The sequence below is a fragment of the Leptidea sinapis genome, chromosome 43 (assembly GCF_905404315.1).
Source record: "Leptidea sinapis chromosome 43, ilLepSina1.1, whole genome shotgun sequence".
Classification (NCBI taxonomy): domain Eukaryota; kingdom Metazoa; phylum Arthropoda; class Insecta; order Lepidoptera; family Pieridae; genus Leptidea; species Leptidea sinapis.
In genome coordinates this window covers 6,110,990-6,136,158 of record NC_066307.1, presented here as the reverse complement: position 1 = coordinate 6,136,158, position 25,169 = coordinate 6,110,990, and the positions used below count along the sequence as shown (strand labels likewise).

Here is a 25,169-nt window from a genome sequence, read left to right as displayed (position 1 = left end):
TTTCATTACGACAACAGGGTGCATATTTTACGAAGAAATTTTTGATGTTATGATATATTCTTGACAAATTCATATAAAAACATTATTTTATTTATTATATACAGAACAACGTCTGTCGGGTCAGCTAGTTTAAAATATAAATTTATCATAACCCGTCTGTCGTATGGGTAATATTAAAGCTCCCAAAGTCACTGATATTTTAAGATATAATTTATTATTTATGGTATTTATTGTGTTATTAACAATGTTCAAAGCTTAAACAATATTGTACGCCATTTTGTTGTTTCATAATACTTTAATAAACACAGAATTGTTTCTCGTGAACATTGAATGCAACGGCCTTGCAACTAGTCACTTTCAAATTTATTGCACCCGAAGGGGACTGTGGTAATTGTCTGGGTTTTACCAACAACCTATATTTGACCGCATACATAAATTATCTGCTCATTTAAGAATATTAATTTCCAGAGGTATATCTTATCAGTTTTATTGGTCAATTTCTACTGTCATAATATGTCCTCATCTCTCCATCTATCACCAGTAATCAGAAGAATCAATGGAACTAAGCAAATACAAATCACTGGAGATGAACCTCGCCCTAGAAAATCAATCAAAAAGTAAAATATCTATAAAATAAAATAAAGGCTTTATGATTATTATTATCTATTCATCTAAGATATTAATGCAACTACAAAGTTTAATTCACAGACATCAATTAAATATGTCTTTAATAGCCATGCAAAAGCAATTTTCTATCTTAGCGAGTCAGAAAAAATAAAGCTAGGGAAACGTGTTTGTTTTTATCTCGTAGCAATGAGCCAGGTAGCATTTCATTGGAAAATATAATAAAAAATCTTGGCTCGACCGCTTGGAACGCTGCGATGCTGATCAAAGTAGGTCGGTGCGGTCGGACGCGTTCGGAATTCATCGGTTTTCTTCGTGAACCATCGGCGTTCTGCGTTCGCGCATACAACGCTGAGACTTTGTCGCTACAGCACTCGCGCACGGGTAAAATTTACCCCGAGCTAAAACGGGATGAAAATATTTGTTAAATAAACAAAACGTGAAGATATGGACTGATTGTTAGTACAAATAGACAGTTAATTTTGAAGTGAATAAAGCTGTTTACGTTTAAAATGTTGTGGGAGAAGAACTCGACAGAGGAAACAGAAGCGGTGAGTTAAGAAACCGATTAATTTGTTTTTAATTGAATAAATAAATGGTTTATTTACGACTTGCAATTACGAATTTTTCCCACTTTTACGAGCTGAGTTAGTGTACGGATAAGATTTCGTTCGTGTGAGTAACTTTCTATCTGCGCGGTTCTCGCTTGTATTTACATAAAACGTGAATGGTTTTTCATAATACCACATGGCATTTAAGGAGGTTGTTTGGTAAATATTCAAAGCGCATTTATTGTTCTGTGACATCTTTAGTAATGGCTCTATTAGTTGTAAATAATGTAGATTTTGTATGCAGCTACGTGAAGACTAAGTTCAACTTAAGCATCGAATAGGGAATAGCATTTCGTGTTATAAGTAACAAGTTACTTGATGAATATGTATTTGCTTTTATCTAAGTAGTTACTTATGTTGAATTATATCTGCTTGCTTTTATTTATTTTTGAGATAAAATTGTTAGTGCGTATCCAAGCCTACTAGACTTGCTTTTATTATTATACAAGTATTTCAAAAATTTTGTAAGTTTTAAGAAATCGATAAGTTAATTTGATTTATATTTAAAGAATTAGTTTTAAGTAGAACTCTTTAAACGGAGTAGGTAAGTACTAATATTAGTCAGTCTCTATATTTTCCTATTCCATGACCCTCGCATATTATAAGTTTATTAATTCTATAGATCGTAATTGACAATTAAAGAATTACTCACAACAGCCAAAAGGTATAACCCGCCATTTATGGATTTTGCATTTATTTATTTCTTGTCCACGAATTCCACCATACGCTTTATTCAAACCATGAAATGCGCGATACTTCCCGGACGGTAGGTGGGAACTTTCTTACTTACATTCCTCTTGTATTTGTTTGTCATCACAATGGGTGGCGGTAATTACCTACTTACCAAGGTGTTATCAAACTTTTTGTTAGGTACATCAAACACTGGATTGAGTAAGGAGTCAAGAACAAGGACAGATTTTTAGAATTATAATATTGCATTGTTATAAGCAAAACCGTAGCGATAGAATATATGACAGCACAAATCTATCGCTACGGTCCTATGGGTGACTTTTTCCATTTATGTTCCTTTTAATTACTCTGCTTCGGCAGCATTCGTAATGGAATATTCTAGAAAAAATATATACCATACAACTTATATAAAGTATACAAAGAGTGCATCTTTTGATAATTCCAATAAGACAAAACAGGGCTCCACAGTGCGGTTTTCAAGGAGCTTTCTTCCACGTACTACAAAGCTGTGGAATGAGCTCCTTGTGCGGTGTTTCCGGGACGATACGACATAAAGGCCAGCAACGCTCCTATGATTCCTCTGGTGTTGCAAGAGATTGTGGGCGGCGGTGATCACTTAACAACAGGTGACCCTTACGCTCGTTTGTCCTCCTATTCCATAAAAAAAATTGAGAATCTCCTCGTTTTAGAAGTAGGTAAAAATTAAGAAAATGTAATCAAAAACACATGGACTCACTGCATTTTCCTCACTATTATCTTCAAGAATGATAAAAAGCACATTTCCAATAATTGAACTGAGTTCATGAAGAGCATCCATAGACCTAATGTAAAAAAACGCTCTAAAAATATTATGGTTTAAAAGATCACCGCTTTCTAACAAAGTGTAGGTATCCATAAAAACATCACTCTGGGAAAGTAGTTATAACCTATGCAGTGCTTGTTACCATGTTGTTCAGAAGTGAACAGTCTGTGACAAAAGCACTACAATCTAAAGTACTTCTAGTACAAGCAGTGATGATGTAAAGTCCACATTAGTTGTAATTCGTTTAAAAGAACATGATAAGTTATCAAAGAGATAAAGCGAGATATACTTAATAATAAATGAAAGGCTAGAGTGAGACAGCTTGTTAATGCGACATAAATATGTTCATGTGTATTTGTAGCAAACGTAATAAATAATAATTAATGAGTGGTTAATAATACTTTAAGACATCTTTAAAGAGCTTAAGATATAGATAAAAATATGATCTTGATTGAGTTAGGCCGTTTTCAGTAACCTATCTATTCTTACTTTAACTTACTAGACGTAGACAAATCTATCCTTTTACGCTTACTTACATTTCAATAACCTATTGACAGATAGCATTGGACTATAACTATATTGGACATAACTATGGATAGATAAGATCTTGTCATTAAACGGTAACAGCAATGTATCCGTAAGTTAAACTAAGGATAAAAGATAGGTTATTGAAAACGGCCGTTAACAGTAACGTTCTTTTTATTGTCAGTAAACATTTCATTAGATAAACCTTGCATTTCACAAATTGTATTGTAATATTTTAAACACTACACACAACCTTATCATGATTTTTACAAACTTAGATTATCTAGCTCTTATCTTATCTGATCACAGAATAAAAAAAAATAATTATTTTTTCCTTGGGCCTTCTATTCTTAAGATATGTTTGTAAAGTTTGTAGTGTTTGGAAAGATAGAATGGAAAGACACGGTATAAAATTAAGGTGCTTAAAATTTACAATTATTATCGATTTAAATTTGATTATTTATACTTTACTAGAGGACTCGTCAGTCGTTGTCCTGTCCGTCTGAAACTTTAAAAATGGGACAAGCCGTTAGTAGATATTCACTAACATACACATGGGCAGGAGAATTATATATGGACTGAATTGAGAATCTAAACCAATCTCAAATTCACTGAAACACACAAAAAATCATCAAAATTGGTCGTTTTGGAGGTAGTTCAATTGTGAATCTTATCCATCCTCGAATCCACTTGAACACACACCAAAAAATTCATTCAAATCGCTCCAGCCGCTTAAGAGGAGTTCACTGTCAACACACGTACAGAAGAATCATATATTTATAGATTAGGTCAAAAGCAAATATTAAATCGGTCCTTGATTGCTATGCCCACTTGGAAGAAATTTAAAAAAATTCCTCTAAATTTGAAATTTCTTCATTGTGAATTGAATGTGGTAATATTAGTTGGACAATTATTACACCGTCCATGAGCAAAGTACATTTATTAGTTATATTGATAGACGATAGTTAGCGCTTTCAAATTGTTACGATCTATTTAGCGCAGGCAATTAACTATCAGACGAAATCTTATTCAGAATTTATTACGTTCATTAAACCGCAATTTTCTAAATACTACTTAATGATTTGATGTATTTTTTAATAAGGTAATGTAACCTTACTATGTATGTATTGTGCCCCAAAATGTGCTCAATTTTTCTCTCCTTTCGAGATATGAAAATCGAGAGTTATAATTTAATATTAAACAAGGCTATAAGTGAGTGAACAATTTTGTTTTACTTCACTTTGGTTGGCTTAAAGGGTATTTATATAGCTTTTATTTGTTTTCCGCTATACGAGAGTCATGCACAGATGAAAACAGCTTTTTTTTAAACGAAAATAAGGGACGAGACGAGCAGGACGTTCAGCTGATGGTAATTGAAGTGCCGTGCAGCCCAGGATGCTTGAAAAACCAAAAATTCCGAGTGGCACTACAATTGCGCTCGTCACCTTAAGACGTAAGATGTTAAGTCTCATTTGCAGTAATTTTACTAGCTACGGCGCCCTTTAGACCGAAACACAATAATGTTTACACATTCAAAGCTTATTTGTAATTAGTTAAATTCTTGTGATAAATTGTATTGTTATAGAATCGTTATTATTTTTCAATATTGATAAGACACTTGACATATCTTTATCCTAAACATGAAATTCCTGCCTAACTATGGCTTCATTTTTTAATCATTGTTTTTTCAAATAATCCTTTAATCTAAGAAATAAATAGGAATCTCTGGGAATATGGAGGATGCCAATATCTCTATTTGAAGCCATAGCAATGTATATCTTGATGGATTTTTTTTTTCTAGTTTGTCTCACCGCTTCCCACAAATTTCGTAATGCAGTTTTTTTGTGCATATAATGGTTGATAACTTGCCTTGATGATTGATATATTTAGAAGGACTTAAAAAATTCTAATAATAGTGGCAATCCTCAGAAATGCTTTTGTCTGAGGGGTGGATCTTTAATGAGCTATTTTATAATGTAATATTTACGGTGGGCTGTATATTAAGATCCAGTAACATGGTCAAGATATTCAATCATGACCACCCCTTTACTATCCCAGAAAAGAGAATCCATGATCTATCCGGCCAGACGACTCGTCTTAAGAGTTGGAGATGATGGTGTCTTCGAGGCCATAGACTGTTCTTTTGTTTCTGGATCATAATGGTAAAGCCACGTTTCAGTCATGGTTATAAATCGAGCTAAGAAATATTCAGAATCTTTTAATAATGCCAAAGAAGCTCGAGAAATGTTCAGTCTCATTTGTATTTGTGTATCGGTAAACGTTGCAGCATACCAGTGGGAGGCTCCTTTGCACAGGAAGCCGGCTAGATTATGGGTACCACAATGGCGCCTATTTCTGCCGTGAAGCAGTAATGTGTAAGCATTACTGTGTTTCGGTCTGAAGGGCGCCGTAGCTAGTGAAATTACTGGGCAAATGAGGCTTAACATCTTATGTCTCAAGGTGACGAGCGCAATTGTAGTGCCGCTCAGATTTTTTTGGGTTTTTTGAGAATCCTGAGTGGTACTGCATTGTAATGGGCATGGCGTATCAATTACCATCAGCTGAACGTCCTGCTCGTCTCGTCCCTCATTATCATAAAAAAAAAACGTTCTTGACCCAAGTGAATGGTAACATTTTTAATTTTCAAGCATTCGTGTAAAATGCTCTGTTTTCTTCCAGTTAAAATTAGTGATTCCTTTTCCGTATTGAAAATTATCAAACACAGATACTGCAAAATAACTGCACGTTATTCAATTTTATCCATCTTCGATGTTTTTATGTTTGTTACCTCAAAACTTTCGATTTTAATAATTCTTTTTTTATTTGAAAGCTGGTACTTCCCGTATTGGCCCATTGTAATTTCGTCCAGACAATGGCATCCATGAGAAAACCATAAAAGTCTTAAATTTGCTATACATACGTATCGCAAAGTGTCATATACTTCAAAGATAGTTTTTATTAACATATAGAGATATACAAAGATAGTTATTATAACTATTTTGGTTAGGTTCTGATAACGGAATCCATGACAAAGTAACGGAACCCTTCAATTTTTAGGAGCAAAATACCGATACTCGGCTGAATGTTCTCTATGGTATCCGGATATTTAAGTCATCTACCATAGAATAGTTATGGTGAATTAATTGTCGTAGTCGAATATGATGATCAGTAGGACTCCTTATCGTCTTATAGTAAGAGTACGATATGTGGCAGAATTTCTTACTGTCTGTAATCGAATTGCAAAACGCTTACGTTCATTGCTGCAAAATTTTGTATATCTACACATATTTAGATAAATTGTTAGTTAGTTTACTTCAAATTAACTAAAAATCAAAATCAACTGTCAGCTTTAGCCTGAATACTACTTAATTTTATATAATTGAAGCTCAGATAATAAAGATAAAAACTAATACTGAAAATAATAATTATAAATTAGTATGTAATTCACATCTAGATTAAATTTATTTCTTAAAGCTCGAAATTTTATAATCTCAATAACTTTTGTATTATTTAATTAGACTTTGCCCGACTAGAATTTGAAGGTTAAACCTATTAATATGTTAACCATTATTTTTTGTTTATTACTACCTACATTACTATGCAATTATTTGTATAAAGAATATATCGCATTTGGTATGAGATATGGACCGTGGTATCTATTTAGCATATTCTTGATTTATTCTCAAGTATGTCTTTATACCAAGTTTATTGATATTAGTATGTGTACGTATCTAGCACTCTCTTATATAACTTATATAAATTCTATAATTTTTGTGTTACGGAGGAGTAGATTTAATCATAATTTTTTTAGCCTGTTCAATTAGGATGGACCGTTATTCAACACATTATTTCACAGAAGTACTTTACTAGATTGATGTTTGCAAGATATAATATTTCCACACCATAATTATGTGGCAGGTATTTGACATAAAAACTGCAACAAGTGTAGAGTTAGTTCAAGTTTAATTACTTAAACTTTACAGCTTTACTTATCTAATTGTGTTCCCACGCTCAAGTCGCAGAGCCCTAGTTATTTTCTAATGAGCACAATTCCCTAGATATGAAGGGCTTATGACAGAAGTTAATATATTAATCAGAAATGTGTTTGTGTCGTTCTCATTGTTTGTCAGTTTAGTATTTATTTTATTTTCTTTTTGAAAATTTTTATATCATTAAAAGCTACAGGCAGATATGTCTGTTACTGTTTATATCAAATTAGAGTTCGGCATATAAACGAATAATACACAGGTATGGCCAAGGTTCAAAAATAAGTTTGAAATTGAGACTGAAAGGGAGATTGAAAAGTTGAATTTGAATGCATATAGTACACAGATACAGATGCAGATATACTATACATATATATGTGTAGTATATAACTTATTAGCCAAAGAGCCAAATATGAATATAACAACAGTTTAGTAAACTTATATTTATACATTATAGTACACTATGTAAAACTAAATTTCATACTTAATAAAAATTTACTAAGCGAACAATGTGCTTGCATCTCCTTGGAAAGTTTAAGCGAATTTTATTTTATCAAAATAAGATGTAATTTTCTTCCAACCAAGTTTTTTTTTAAATGAAAATATTATTGCGTCTTCCGTGGAAATTCGTGCCAGAACCGTACTTAAGGATCCAAAGAGCCACATGCGGCTCTGGAGCCGCACAATACCGACCACTGGGACAGGATATCCTTAGATGTCCTACCGAGAGGGCTGGGTGAGCATGAACGAGTAGTCCTCGTTTTGCCTATCTATATGGACGGTGAAGAGTTTTGCCGTAGTAGAGTCTTGAATACTGAGCTATGGTGAGCAGCTAGACCTGCGTGAAACATGGATTTACACCATTCAAAGTCAAAGTCAAGTCAAAGTCAAAATATTTTTTTGACATAAAATCAAAAGACTGCTCGTCAATGTCAATCACAAAAAATAAAATTCAGATACATACATATTAATTACATAAAAGTTTAAACATATTTTCAAAACAATGTAAACCAGTGAAACAACACAAGGCTGAACCATATAATCCATAAAAAACAACTTTAATACTATTCAATTCCATATTGTAATATCGTTTACGTAATCTTCAATACTGTAATAAGCCTTCGACATTAGTCTGCGTTTAATAAAAGATTTAAATTTATTTATTGGTAATTCAGATACACTTTTTGGTAATTCAGATACACATGCAAAAGAATTGTTTATTTTACAGAGCCTAGTAGGGGGCACTATAAGCTTGTAGTTATTTCTAGTGTTCAAATTATGTTTTTCGCTTATTTTACTGTATAAATTATAATGTTTATGTACGTGCAGGAGATTGCTATAAATATATTGGCCGTACATGGTCATATAATATATATCATATGAATATCTTTGAAGTTTTCCCTTAGAGATTCTCGTGGGCTCATTTGGTATATGGCACGTGCAGCTTTCAACGGTATAAACTCATGTCGCGCATGTAATCAGAGCTTTTGTGTTTTTAGGGGTGACTTCAGTTTTCGCAATTTGAAAATGGTACAGGTGTCTTTTTGCGAATACGATTCTTACGACATAATACGCAAGTATGGAGTATGTACATATACTACAAAATATGACATTCTATCATAGATGTGATGTCATAGCAAGTTACAAATGTCGGTGGAGAAACAAAGAGTTGGTATTTGCTTGCGGTCCGATTTTCACCGACCGCGGCCCGCGATCGAGGTCGAGGACGTACTACTGTTTTCTCGTTACGTGATTCGATTCTTTTGATGTGCCACGTGACTCATGACAGCTTTCGATGTATATATTAAGATATTTGTGGAATGATGCCTCCTCACGTCGCTGATGTTTTAAATTTGGTAATAAAATGTTAGCTATCACTGCTTCATAAGCAAAATGGACTTCGCATCGTTAGAAACTTTCTAGATGCGCTCTTTTTAACCGACTTGAATAAAAGTGAGGATTCTCTTTTTTTGTGATAATAAGGGACGAGAAGAGCAGTGCCGCTCAGAATTCTTCAAAAAATCAAAAATTCTGAGCGGCACTACAACTGCGCTCGTCACCTTGAGACATAATAATACGATGTTAAGTCTCATTTGCCCAGTAATCTCACTAGATACGACGCCCTTCAGACCGAAACACAGTAATGCATACACATAACTGCTCCTCTGCTTGAAATAGGCGCCATTGTGTTACTCATAATCTGCCAGGCATCCTGTGCAAAGGAACCTCACACTGGTTCTCATCACTTAAAAATTTTTGTGATTGAGGTCAGTAATTTTTTTTATGTGAGATTGGTTAATATTTATTCAATCTTGAATTTGCGATTATAATAACAAACACTTTTTAGTATTATCACAGAGTAGGGCTGGATACTTTTGTATTAAGAATTAGTATCTGTCTTAGTTATCCGGTTTATAGATAAATTGTTACTTAAAATTATTTTTCTACAATAATTCTGAAAAGCTAATAATATTTTACAAATGGTCACATATTGTAAGTAAAAAATAACTTAACGAGTTCTCAATAATATAAATCTCTACGTAGATATTCTATAATATGAATCATTATGTTACGAAAGTCGCAGGTTACAACAGGAAAATCTTGCGAATTCTTTGGCGCTTTAGAAACTTAGTGACTCAGAACTTGAGCGGTGATTAAGTAATTGGTCTTTTGGAAGGTTTAGAACCTCGCATACATTCATTGATTGTTACTCATTGGGTAAAAAATAATAATGAAGTTGTTGCAATTTTTCGTTTTTTTTTAATAATAAAGGTGCAAACGGTCAAGTGGCTTTCCTGATGGAAAATAGACAAACCAGGCTCTCATAGATAGGATAGCGCAGAGGTCAAGACATATGTTGCTGGTTTTTGAGATCAGGCGCCCATACACAGGATAGCTCAGAGGAGGAGTAAGCTTGCCTTGCAGGTCTTTCGGTTAAATTGATTCAAGAATATAGCAGAGCTGGTTAATGATTCGAAAAAGTGGCTGCGCGTGGGCAAAATTTTTACATATATCAGAGAAAGACATCAACGTTATGCGGGTGGATTTCGCATTTTTGACTTCGTTTCGCGTGTTCAAAATTCTTCTGAACAACTCTTTTGCACATTCCTCGTGATATAGACGGTAGAAGAGGCAGAGAGGCCCCACATTTTGAATAACATATCTATCACATATCGAAAATGATTACCGGGTTCCCGTTGAATTCCTTTCGGATACGATTCCTTTAAATAATAATAAGGGACAAGACGAGCAGCACTTTCAGCTGGTGGTAATTGATACGTCCTGCCCATTTGTATGCAGTGCCGCTCAGGATTCTCGAAAAACCCAAAAATTCTGAGTTGCACTACAATTGTGGTCGTCATCTTGAGACGTTAGATGTTTAGTCTCATTTGCCCAGTTATTTCACTAGCTACAGCGCCCTTCAGACCGAAACACCGTAATGCTTACACATGACTGTTTCACGGCAGAAATAGCCGCCGTTGTGGTATCCATAATCTAGACGGCGTCCTGTGCAAAGGTGCCTCCCACTGGTATATCCCACGTATCCCTAAAATTGTAACAATTCGTTTTTTTAATATCTAATTCAAGCCATCTATATTAGAGACATTAAGTAAGTCACATTCTATGAGGTGATAATCTAAAGAACCGCCCGTCGCCATTTAATGACAACATAATGATCACTTAAAATAATGTTTGCTATTAAGTAGACTTTTTTACTTTTAGATAGATATTTTGACCTCGACTTAAACTTTGAAAAAACCTACCATCATCAGTTCGTAATTTATTTAATAAAAAGTATCAACCATTATCCGTGCTCACTTGAGATAATAGAACTTCGCGTTATAGATCTAATAATTGTATATTTTGGCATTTGATAAAAGGTTACTAAACTGACACTAGACTGGCGAGTTGTTGCTAATTTGTATACAAAATATCGGAATAATACTGACATATTCATTCCTTTAGTTTCAACTTGTAGCATAATATAATGTGGGTGATAAGAATTACTTTAATTTAATAATGTATAATAATTAACAATGAGATGCCCGTTTTTGTGATCATTTTATGTTTGGCTCTTTCGTCTTCTTCTATGATATACCATTTGATAGACACAAAAAAGCCGCCTAGTGTGAGTCGGACTTGCCTATGAAGGGTTCCGTAGAAGCAAGTAACGTAATATAAAAGTTCTTTTGTTTATTAAATTAAATGTTTTGTTTTAAATTTGAGTTGATTGAATGAAAGGTAAATTGCGGCTTTCGATTTATGATGTATTAAAAAAACTACTTCCTCTTACTCTCTTTCAAACCAATTTTCGGTGGAAGTTTGCATTCTTGGTAATGTATATCATATATTTTTTTTTTGTTTAATCATTCTCCTATTTTAGAAGTTACAGGGGGGGACACATTTTACCACTTTGAAGTGTCTCTCGCGCAAAATATTCAGTTTAGAAAAGAAATGATATTAGAAACCTTTTTTAAGACCTATCCAAAGATAACCCCACACGTATGGGTTTGGTGAAAAAAAAAATTGTGTTTCAGTTCTAAGTGTCCCCCAAAATTTAATGTTTTTATTTCTATTTTTGTGTGAAATATTAATGCGGTTTACAGAATACATCTACTTACCAAGTTTCAACAGTACAGTTCTTATAGTTTCGGAAAAAAGTGGCTGTGACACATGGACGGACAGACAGAGGGCCATTATGCCATTTGGCTACGGAACCCTAAAAAACTGTGATTTTATTATTTAACTGTATTTGACCAATAATTAACCTAGGTAAGTATGACTTGTGTAAAGCATTGCAAGTCTGGTAGTTGAGAAAATATAATATAGGTTAATTTTTTTGTATGTATATCATTTACATCTATTGTAGTCCTATAATATTTGTTAGTTTAGTTAGTTTATAAATTAAATTTTTATTAGTGAGGACCCCATGTAGGGTAAAGGCCTCCTCCAAAGATACTCATTTCGCTTAATACTTTGCTATATGGCACCAGTTTATCCATTTGTACCTGCGCCATGTTCCATCCCATCGTCACATCGAGTCAGCTCTCTGCTTCTTTTTCCTTGTGGTGGTCCATTTCCACTTTTCTCTTTAGTGCATAGTTCAAGGCATTAGTTGTTTTAGTTATTAACATTATTTTTGAGTGACGTATTTTGTCTTGTCTCTTTGCCTTGACCATGCTTCCAGTCCTTGCTGGTTGGTAGAAATTATGTACCTGGCTTTGAATTTCTATGTTAGACATGCATATGTCAAACATGGTAACCTATTGACATATTACTTAAAGACTTCTTTAAGACTCCAGTATTTATTAAATGTTTGTTGTATTCTTCTTTCAACAACATACATTTGCATATTTGTAATTTAAAATGTTTTATCATTTTACTTATCTTAACTTAATTCACTGCTTAAAAGCATTATATTTGTATAAGACGCATTTATTCTTTATTTTTGTAGTTTTTTTTACAGCTTTAAGTAGTTGTTTATGTTAAAATTAAATCAAATCAAAATCAGTTCATGTAGGTCACGAAAATGACACTTATGAAATACAAAAAAAAAATTTCTTATTGAATCTACCGCTACTTCGTAAAGGGTTGAGCTAATGAGAAGAAGTAGCAAGAAACTCATTGCCACTCTTTTACATCAAGATTTACATTTCCATCGATTTACAAATCATTTCAATTACAATATAATATGTAAAATGATGCAACAAACATACTCAAACGTCAAATAATACATAAGTTATTGAGTACAGTAGCTGCATCATCCACATACACCATAAATAAATAAAGGTATTCTGTGAGTATTTTATAAGCGATTATAAATAAATATATATATATATATATATATATGTTATAAAGAGGGCAATTTATAGAACGTTGATAAAAGGATTTCAATTGTTATAATCTCAAAGTACACCAGAGCAAAACACCTCTAAACCAGTTATTAATATAAAGTGCGACATAAACAAGGTCTCAATATCTACTTATTGGTAACTGGTGACGTCAACGAATTCCCTTTCACTAGCGTGATTTGGTTCTTTGTTTGTTGTCAGATGTACTTGTAAAGCTCTGTTCAAACTGAGGGCGAATAACGCGCGGGATGCGGGACGGAAGTCGCTCGCGCCGATTGTGTCAGCTAACTTGTATGGACGTGTTCGAATTGACGCGAGTAGTCGCTCAAGTTGAAGCGAAACAAGAGCCCGGCGGAACTGTTCACAATGCATGATGATTCTCCACTGAAGAACCAAAAATGACACGCGGGAAGTCGCGTCAGTTTGAGAGGCTAAGCGAGCGAGCGAATTACTCTTAAACGCGTCGCGCGTTTTTCGCCTCAGTTTGAAGAGAGCTTTATGCTTTATTGGAGGGACAGAACGCAGTAAAGTGATCATCTAGTCATAGTGCGTATATTATAATACATAATATTTATTTTCAAGGTCACGAAAATAAAGTTTTACTTCATTTGTTATTCGCTTTAATCTTCCAGAACCTAAAGTAATAAATAAAAGTATTTTCTTTAAATAAATCGAGTGTTACACATTTAAATAAAATACTTTTTAAAAGGATTGAAACGCGTGTAATTTTAACTGTTTTTTTACAAAGTTATTTGCGTAAAAGTTACATATTTATAATATATTTATTAAACCCAACGTTTCAAGGCCTTTGTAGTGCACGTTTTCAGGGGGACGTAAATAACGTAAAAAATGCAACTACAGTTACACGCGTTTTAATCCTTTAAAAAGTATTTTATTTACATTTAAATATAAGGAAAAATAATTTCATGCGTTACTTATAAGTTAGAGATTCGTATAATAATTCAAATTTAATTATACAGCTTATGCTTTTGTTCCTCTACACTATACTATAAATCTATACTCTATATATACTCTAAAATATAATTATTATATATGTATAACACTTAATGCCATTAAATGTTCATTAATTTTTTTCACTCTAGTCATTTTTCTTGTACATATTAAGCATAATATCTTTATTTTCCTTCTGCAAATTTGAGTATCAAAACTAATATACATAATTTGAATTCAAACTAGTTTTAGAATAATATATAACAGTGACATAATATGAATATGCATGGCGGGCCGCCATTTTGTTTCTGTATGGAAAACCCAAAACCTTGAAACCAGTTTAAGCGCACGACTTGAGCTTTGTCGTTATAAAACACCAAATAATTAAATTGGATATTTATGTTGCTTGCTACATTGTTGCTTATTACATTAAATTGTTATAATAATAGTGAATTATTTTATTACTTTATGGGTAACACGAAGAGAAGTATACGAGCTAAGTAATATAGTTGATTATAGAATACAGAAGTTATTTGTAATATACTTAGATTAAGGATTGGTCTCCGCTGCGCTCCAACTAGATACCGCAGGCGTAGTCGCATAGTGCGGCAACTAATACTACGCCCAAGTGCGCGTACTCGAGCCAATCTCGAACAATGTGTGACGTTGACGTGCCACACATTGCCACATGTTCTATTAAACTTTGCTAATAATTGAACTGAAATGCCGGGTTGCGTAGTAAAACTTTGTAAAAATAATAGGTACTACAAGAAATAAGAGAGACGTATTTTGTATTTTATTAATTTCAATGTAAAATAACACGACAACGCGGCTTTTTGGTCGTCTTTCGCGAACTTTTCTTAACACCCTGGGTAAACAAATGGTAGAATATCACTCGGCATTAACACTCTTCTGATCTTCAAGTGGAATTGTGCAGATGGGACCCGTAGCTGAGAAAAAAAATGCGATCATTTTTTTACCAACATTTCTCGTCTGCCTCACTTTTGTTGGCCTGTTCTCATTTTCAAACACCCATTCACAAGATTGCTGTTTTTACCACGTGTAGTCTCCTGTGAAGAAGGTTGCATTAAAGGGCAATTGAAAGAAAAATTATCCACATTCATTTCTCTGTTTTATTGGGAATCCTAAATTTGGACAACCAAGGTTGTTGAGGGAAACAAAAATCAATCAAAAGGTACAGTTTTTTCCTAAATACACATAAAAAGTAGCATATATTTTTTTAATATGAAGAATCTGTTCTTAGCGATATGAGTACGAACAGACTTTGGGACGATTTTTTTTTCAATCAGAATCAACTTCAACAAGAAAGTGTAGATATTTTATTCAAATCAAAATCAAATGGTTTATATTTCGTTTTCTTTAATAAGATCATATAAAAAACTTATTTAATTGACTTAGCTCTGCAGTATTTGCGATAAAAAAATGATGTGGTGTCGTGGGACACCAGGTAGGAACGAAGTTCCTTCGGCTAATGTAGAATCGACACAAATTGCAAAAAAAAATCGTGCTCAATTAGGTATTATACACTACTCGCTTGTGTATGCGACTGTCGCGCCTGCGCACGTCTCATTTAACGGTTTTATTCCACTCACTTTTCCACGCACTTTTTTCCATGGATTTTTTCTTACGGTTTTACTATCACATTTTTTTCAGTTCGGTCGCGCAGCAAAATCCCTATCCCCTCCAAGCCTGCCGTAAGGAACTTCGTTCCAAAAAATTTGGCAGCTGACAGATGTTGAAACGGCTAGACTTATATATTTCAGCTACTTTCAAAGTGTCATGTCTTACGGAATTATATTGTGGGATAGGGCTGCAGATATTCTCAACATATTTGTGCTGCAGAAGAGGACAATTCGAGCAGTCTATAAAATGGGTTCAAGGGATTCATTGAGAGAAAAGTTTGGTGAAATTAATATTATGACAGTACATATACGAGAACCTCCTATACGCTCATAAACATATTAGCCAATTTAAAAAGAATAGTGATGTCCATAGTGTCAATACTGGAAATAAATATAAACTCGCAATTCTATCTACTAGGCTCCGTAAAATTGCAAAATCTTTTAAAGTGGATTGTGTTATACTTTATAATACACTCCCAAATTATTTGAATGCTATTGTAACTTTTGTGCTTCACCCTGACTTACACTAAATTACTTATAAAGTTTTACAGTGAATAAAGATTTTTGACTTTGACTTTGACTTTAAGAATCTCTTCACCTTGCAGAGGATTACGAGATTGACGTCATGTATGTTCAAAGAAAGAAATGCGCATAGAGTAAACGTATTGGTCTAATCTTATCGATAAACTTGTGAACCTTGTCCTATAGATAACACACTTATCGAAATTATGATTTTGTATTCCATTAATATTAATAAATAATTGAGTGACTGTATATGTTGCACGTGGTTTTTGTCATCAATTTGTATATCATTTTGTAATTGTTTCCTGGATCTGGATACAGGTATTTATTCATCATAGTTTTAAACAGTTTTTATGAAGTTATCAATTTGCGAAATAGCAAAATTTTAGGTACTTAGATTTTACTTTATTCCAATTGTTGTGTATTTCAACTAGCGCTGGTAATTCGATATAAATATTTATTTAAATGGACTGTACTTTATTATTTTATAATTGAGGAGTTATTGTGAGTCCTCTTAGATCCCTACCTCAATGTGCAAAATCGGGACAAAGATAAAATAGTGACGACTAACCTTAAATTTCCTCGCCTTTTCCTGGCTCGAATCCAGCACCCTAACTTCCAGCTCGATGCACGGCACTCGTAGCTCAGTAGAAGTTTGTCACGGACGTTTAAAGGAGCTTTGTGAATCGAAACCGTTACGTAAGACGCAACAATATAACAAGGGGGTTTTCAAAGTAAAAAGTGGCAGCACCTCTTCTTCGCAGTGGTCGGATGCGGACTCTCGACTCGTGTCTGTCGTTCGCACAACCCGGTGGGCGTTGACATTTGTCACTTCAGCATGATGAGGGTAGTTAGAAAGTATAACTTTAGCGGTCACTTCTATCCGCAACCGTCATTTGCACATTGATCGAGCACCAATATAACATGATTCAGATATTAATTGAAAATAGATTGAGTGATTGCTTTAGAAATTAAAAAACTCCTTCTAAAGGTCGTTTTTTAATTAAATCATTACGTGTTAATATTAATAAAAACTTAAATAGTGACGTTAGTTTTTATATTTTCATGATATTGAATGCAAAATTAATCCACAGAGTATGTTATGTGTTTTTAATGACAAAAACCAAATAAACGAACGTAGGTTGGCTGTGACACATTCACAATTACTCAATTGGCAATTCCGATTACATAATGCGTGGTATTAATAGTTTGATTCTCATTCAGGACACGAACGGCTGAACCCCGAGTTACACTATCTAGCTTTAGGTTCTCAAGCCCTTAGAGAGCTCTCGTGAATGCTAATGCCAAAGTTACACAACCACTGGCTAAACATTCTTTAAACTCGTTGTTTACTCTATTCCTTGATCCCAGCTAGATTTTCTCTTTATTTTTCAAAAAAAAACCTTTTCAAAACACATTGTAATAATTTAGATGCAATGTTAAATGGATTAATTCAAATTGGTTATTGGTACTATATATTAGTAGCATTCAGAGAAAAACGCTAGAATGACATGTGATTTTAATATGTATTTAAATCTTTTTTTGTCGGGCAGTTTTGTTGTCTCAATGATCCAAAGCGGGGTAGAAATATTGAAACACAAAAAGATGTAGATATAAAATGTATTTTGGATTTCGAAAATGTCTAAGTAACTACGAAACCTTTTAGGTAAAATTATAAATTTTTATCAGAAAAAAGTAATGCGTCGTAACCTGGATGTGGCACTGACTTACTCGTAACTGTTTACTTTAGATTTTTTTTATTATAATCAGTGTGGCGTGTGTTCGTTTTACAAATCAGCTAAAATATATCGAATGTGAAACATACGCATCCTAAGCTTTGCCACAAGTAACGATCAGTCTTGCGCGACCATTTCATACTGACATAACTGAAAGAACTTGTCGTTAGCGTAAATTGGTACTTCTAATTAATACAACATCTGAATAAAATATTGTGATCTCACAGTATATTCTGTATTGGAATATTTAAAATGCGATGATGCAAACAACGATTCTTAGAAAATTCTCTAACAACGTTAGCTAAAGGTGCTTTAAGGAAACATCAACTTTATGTACGTTTTCACACGATTCAAAATAGCGAGTCTATCACCTATTTTTTATGTAACCTAACAATTATATCATGTACAAAAGTTGTACTAAAGGTTTTCCCACGTGCAGTGTTACAATCTATCGTTGTTGAAATAGAATAATGAATGAATTGAACACATGACGTCATAACTTTGCACCAATTACAGTGCTTATTAATATAGTGATTGGCGTTCAAGAACCTTCATAATATAAATAGATATATTTATGTGTGAAATTGGGCGTCACTATTTAGGCAGCTTTGCCGACCATTAAAGCAATATTTATCAAACTAACAAAATGGATGAGTCTTATCATCATCATCAGGCGGAAGACGTCCACTGCTGGACAAAGGCCTCCCCCACGACGATCAGTCCTGCGCTGCCTAATCCAACGTATTCCGGCGATCTTGACCAGATCGTCGGTCCATCTTGTGGGGGGCCTATCAAAACTGCGTCTTCCGGTATGTGGTCGCCATTTTAGGACTTTTCTCCACCGGCCACCTGTCCGTCGAACTATGTGCCTTGCCCACTGCCACTTCAGTTTCGCAATCATTTGGGCTATGTCAGTAACTTTGGTTCTCCTACGGATCTCCTCATTTCTGATTCGATCTCGCAGGGAAATTCTATGAGTTGATGAGTCGATGGTTAAACAAAATTACTAATGGTGTCCTTTTGATCGGAGCTAGTGAAGGAAAACACAAATTGTTCATCCAATGTTGAGTAGCACTATCTGTCTGTAACAGAAGCAAATGATTTGAGCCGCAACGCATAACAAAACGACCTGAGCTGAAGCGTATCGCATTGCACTTGTCATCTCGAGGCTTACTGGTCGAATATCTTGTTATTATAATTTTCATTCAGAATGTTATTGTTTTATTGATTTATTTATATTTTATTATTTATTTATGACCCACAAACCAGTACCACCAACTCAAAACAAATAGCGTTCTTAAAGAGAAGAAGCGGCGCAAGTAACTCTCTCAGTATTTTATTGCACTAAAAAATTCATGATCTCTCTCTGTGAGATTAAAAATTTAATAAAATTATAAATGACGACGAATAACATAAGAAATTATTTGGTTTTAAAAACATGAACGTCTAACGAACCGAGTTGGGCAGTGATGATTAATACTACAATAAAAAACAGAGTCCTTATACGTAATAAAATTAAAAAAAATCGAATAACGCGTAAGTGCAACTGAATATTATTAACAGTGCAAGATTCATGTATGAAACACTACATGTATGAAACTCTATATGTATGAAACTCTACATGTATGAGACTCTAATGTATAAAACTCTCTGTATAGGCTTAAGAATGTAATTTAATATGAGCGTCGGTGGCGCAAGAGAATGAACCGTTGACTCTCACATATGCCAATGTGTTTCCAGCCTTCTAATACATATATACGTTTATTCGAAGCTTTATAATGTCGTCAACGCTCCTGTGATTCCTCTGGTGTTACAAGAGAGTATGAGCTGCGGTGATCACCTACCTTCATGTTTCCCGTACGCTTCATAAAAAAATATTATGTTCAAACTCATAAATTTCAGAGTAAATGAGCTTACATGAGATGTGGGGTTGCGAAATTGATATTTACATAATACGTGATAAATAATTTAATTTATTAAAATTGCATTCGTAACAAACAAGTAGGTTCTATGAATATAAAATCCGGTTTGCGTCAAACACTTTACGCCCTAAGGCACTATGGATTTCCAAGACCAATGCAATTAGAAGTTTAATACTATTAAAATTACGTTATTTCCCGATGACACGATACAAGTAGGGGTACCTACTTGTAGACATAACAAAGGTCACAGAGAGCCCAAACGAAGAAATAAAATTATAACGGCGCCAAATCTAAAAGCCGAAAATATAAAAAAAACCTCGTTTAGAAAAATAAAAAAATTAAGGTCTTACTTGTCTTTTTATATCTTTATTCCCCGTTTGGCAACGAACGAACGGGCCACTTCGATCGAATTTAACTTGTGGTAATCACATTCAAACATGAAATAGCGGTAAAGCTTCAAATTCTACCACCCGACATTAGGTACCAAGTACCAAATCGCGTCACGTAGATGTCAGGCATTCCACAACCACGCGTTTTGTTAGAAATTTCTTGCCTCGCACAGCCACTTTGTGGAATCAATTACCGGCTGGGGTCTTCCCGAACACATACGACTTAGGGACCTTCAAGAAAAAAGCATACTCCCACCTTAAAGGCCGGCAACGCATTTCTTGACACATCTGTTGTTGCGGATGTCCATGGGCGGTTGCCTCACCTCTCCCCATCCCGTGAGCCTCCGTTTGCCCCTCTTATATAAAAAAAAGCTTGGCTTTTTGTTTGGCATACGTTGGTGAACCAGAGCCCATCCCCGAATCCTACACAAGAATATGCTGCAGTCCTCCAAGAGATTTTTACCCCAGGAGAGTACCGACTCTGCTAGAGTCACAGAGTATTTCTCCAAACGTTTGCTTTCAACCTGTCCATCGTATTCTGATGAGGGCACGGTACAATTATATCTTAAAGGCAAGCAACACTCCTGTGATTCCTGTTTTGTTACATAAGAGTATGGACGAAGGTACTACATTAACCATTAGGTGTGACCTACAAGCTCGTCTGTCCTTTAATTACATAAAAATTCTAAGGCTTCCGTTGGCGTAACGAGCCTTATCCGTGGCGTTTGAAAGCTACATTGCAAAGCAAGCAAGAGCAAAATAGCAACATTTTACTTGCAAACAAACTAGGTACATCACTAATATTAATGGAAAATAAGACCAATTATTCAACTTGTTCAAAAGCTCTGAAATATTTGAGTTGTTCTATAGAGAACGAGTAAGTGGGCAGAGTTTTAAGAGATTATGATTTGCAATACTCAATAATATTATATTCTTGCTGAGCTTTGAGCAATAATCACTTGCAAATTTTCTATTGCTGAATAAGCAAAATAATTGACTGAAAATATTTCTAAGGATGTTGTTAGGGACCTTGGCGACCAAGGAAATAGTTTGAATTCAATTACAGGTGCTATTTCCTTCAAAACAAATATCTTGCATTCACCGCACTAGGACACAATTGATACATGTTTTGTTCAGCTGGAGGCTGTATCGCCAACGATATTAGCTTTGTTACGTATTTCCCGGCGTGACGCAGGCTCTCATTGAGTCGAGGTAGGCTGCGCGGGCGCATAGCTCAGTGGCTGCGTGATCTACTCGCGATACACACGCGGTCATGCTCCAAAAACTGTGATAACAGCCGATCTTAGCTCAACTGTCAAACATGGACGCAACGTCAATGGTGCACCGAACCTTAATCAGCTGACAATCGTGTGAGTGCGGTATTTTGTTTGTTAGAGTGAGCGATGGAAAGCAATTATCAAGTGAGTTAATAAAATGTGTGGTCGTTTTACCGGCAACAGATATCAATGACACAATAAGTAGTTATACCATCAGTAGTCTAAATGTTAAAAGCTTATGAACTGTTAAATTGTTAACATATTTAAGGTTATTTCCATTAGAGTATCTGTGGTTATTTCTATTTCATTGTATTACTACTATTCCTAAAAACTCATCTTATGTTGAAATTTTACTTAGCTCTATATCTCGATATAATTAGATATATTAATTGGAACTACAATTGAGCCGTAGCAAGTTCGTTTTAGGTTTGTTTTTTAACGTCTCAAAGTTTATACAAATAACACTGAGTGTTTTATGTAACATCTTTTTTAAATTCATAACACAGTTTTGGGATTCCCAAACGTATTTATAACCTGTCCAAACACGTTCATAATGTTGCAGCGGCTCGTACCATAAACGGAGAGTAAGATAGATTCCCAGGCTTTTGTTGGGGCTGTACGAAGCTCTTAAGCATTTATAGTCCTTGGGTTTATTAACTTACAATGTAAATTTGAGTGTCTTCGAAGGTTGTAAATCACAACTGTGTGTACAGACTAATGGGCAATTTAGCTTTAATCTGTCTGTGATATCTTGAAACGAGTCTGGAGTTTTTATTGTTACATTAAAAACGATGAAAACTGCAACTTATTGTGTATCAAACACATTCTGAATTGGTCGTGAATATACACATATAGCCTACATTAAGGTCAACTAAAATTTATTATTTCCAATCAAAATAAATAATATTAGTTTAAGCCATTAGGGTTATTATAAATTATAAACAATATATAAATTAAATTGGTGCTTGCAATGTAAAAATAACTTTCATCAAAATAACGTTCATTAAGAAATTAATATGAATGATACACGGTACTTAGCCGTAGTAAAATATAATTGTGTATCCGTTTTATTCTGGTTAATCTGTGACACGGCTGTATCGATTTTGATGGGAATTTCACTAGAAGTAATCTTCAGTTATGCAGTATAACGTGGGCTGCTTTAAGAAAATGAATTTGACTTCTCTGAAAAATAATCCTAGTTTTCAATAATACCAAAAGTAATGGCACGTAAACCATTAATCTACATGAGGAATCAACACGCTACTGTTTAATATAGAAGGTATTGGCTAAAGAATGCTGGGAGAGTTTCTTGCTCAGAGCGCCATTTGTTTTCGAAGCGGTAGTTGTATCTTGTATATTAGAAACGACACCAAAAAGAATTCTTAAGGAATCAATTTTGAGAAAATAAATGGCTTTTATGTCTTTTATGAGTAAACCATTCAATTAACACTCTTTGCGAGCCCTCGTTTATGAAGTTACATCCGCCATTTAATTCAACTTTTCATAAGACTTCGCTGTTGTGCCATAGTCAAGGCGTTTGTTCCGCGGAAATCCCAAGGTCTTGTCTAAATTTTAACAACAGAATGTTATGTCTGGTCACGCGTGGTACTCTATCTATGGCGATATAGTTACTATCGCGATGCGATGTTGAAAGCGGGCTATGACCTTACTGAAGATTCATTCATATTTGAATCGACCACTAATAATAATGTAATTTCTGCTGTAATTCTAATGTTAAATTTAAATTCAAATTTTTTTATTCAAAATCACTTATTGAACGTCAAAAAACTACCACTCATTCAAAAGAGACTGCCTCAGACCTGAGAAGAATGGGCGCAAGAAACTCAGCGGGCTTTTTTTTATATAAAAATATGGATTACAATGTGATATCGTACAATAAACGTTTATAATTAAAGAGCCTGAGGGTGGTCGCTTTATTCCCAGTCGGTGGTGTCATTAAGAAAATCATTTATGCTAAAGTAACCTTTCCCACACAAACGTTTTTTAACAATTCTTTTAAATTTCGTAACACATTTCTTTTGTACATTTTCTGGGACCATATTGTAGAAGCATATACATCGCCCCACAAAAGACTTACTAACTCGACCCAACCGAGTAGTTAGATATCTATTAAGTAATGTATATTATAAGGCAAGCTTAAATTATATAAGATTAACAAAAAATATTCCATGCCACATACATAAAATTACAATCTAAATACTTAATAGTTGTGTGGCAAAAGAAAAGGCTGATGCTCAGCTTGTACTGTAAACCAATACTGGCTACTGCGCTGATAAATAAAAAAAAATAAAACATTTAAACACTTACATGTGCAAACACTGCCATCATTCATATAAAAATAATGTTGTAAACATATATACGTAAAATAACTAATTGCAAGTTTAAATTTCTTACCTTTTTCTGTAGCAGTAAATTTCTGTGAACGCGATTTGAGAGATTCTGTATTAATAGGGCAATTCTTATACTGTGCTCGACTTTGAAGGGTGTGGATGTCGGTGTAATTATGAGCTTATGAGACATTTTATTTGTCAAGTCAGGGTAACGGGAGTAATGGGATATAATCGGGCTTAACATTACGTAACGGCTTAGGTCATTTTGTCACGGATTTGTACCCATTCCGTCATTTATTTCAACAAAAAACACGTATTTTTATGTTATGTGAGGATTATTGTAATGAAATTCTTTATAGCATGTTTTCATTAAAAAGCATAGGTTACGAAAATGTATTAGTCGCTATTTTTCTCCGACTGCATGAAAGACAGCAATGATCTACTCATACAGTGCATTTTTGTTATTAGTAAAGTAGAGATGAATTTTAACAATGACACTGATAATACGTAACAACATGTATCTGTAGTAACTCACACTTCACAGTTATTATTAAGCTGTGGCCATATTGTTGCGAAAAAGCAAATTTACATTTTCACAACACGTCATAGACAAGTAATACCTCTACAGTGGGGTTTTCAAGGAAACTTCTTACACGAACAACCAAGTTGTGGTATGAGCGTCCTTGTACGGTATTTCCAGGACGATACGACATGGGTACCTTCAAAAGAAGCGCGTACACCTTTTAAAAGGCTGGCAACGCTCATGCGATTCTTCTGGTGTTGCAAGACAATGTAGGCGGCGGTGATCACTTAACACCAGGTGACTCGTCCGCTAGCTCCTCTTCTATAAAAACATTATTTTTTTATTTTGAGAATTAAATTTTAGGCGAATGAAATAAGGGACTTGGTTCTTAATGCAATTTCTTAATATTACAATGCTCAATTTTTTACAGTTTTTTTATAAGTGACATTTTATTATTTTAACTGAGAACTATAAACCAACTTAAACAATATATTATCTACATTCATAAACAATAAAAAGTCTTAGCTATTACTTGAATGAGATTTTCCCATAAAACTTGTTCCATTACTTTAAGACGATTAAATCCAGTAGATAGCATCGTTAAGATACAATAGAAGTAAATACTGACCACCAACTCAACTGGTTTGGCATCCTGATCTACGCATTTTCATTGTGGAAATGAATCAGTTAGGAATTTATCACCAGCAAGGATGGGTCTTTCATTGTTAAGAGTAAGTTAAGCATTTAATAATTCAGTTGTAGGAT

At 34.2% G+C, this 25,169-nt stretch overlaps 1 protein-coding gene across 4 annotated transcripts in view; it reads left to right on the top strand.

Annotated features, from left to right (window-relative positions):
• Positions 1-957: 957 nt before the first annotated feature.
• The window catches only part of LOC126977013 (DNA-binding protein D-ETS-4-like), a 40,554-nt gene continuing 16,342 nt past the window's right edge, over positions 958-25,169 (top strand). The window contains exon 1 of one of the 4 annotated variants that reach the window (XM_050825658.1): positions 958-1,175. In XM_050825658.1, coding sequence (XP_050681615.1) covers positions 1,137-1,175 — 39 coding nt within the window. In that variant the 5' untranslated portion in view covers positions 958-1,136. Of the gene's footprint in view, positions 1,176-16,470; positions 16,528-21,489; positions 21,675-25,169 lie in introns of those variants that run through there. The other 3 variants (XM_050825661.1, XM_050825660.1, XM_050825659.1) reach the window with 3 other exon arrangements.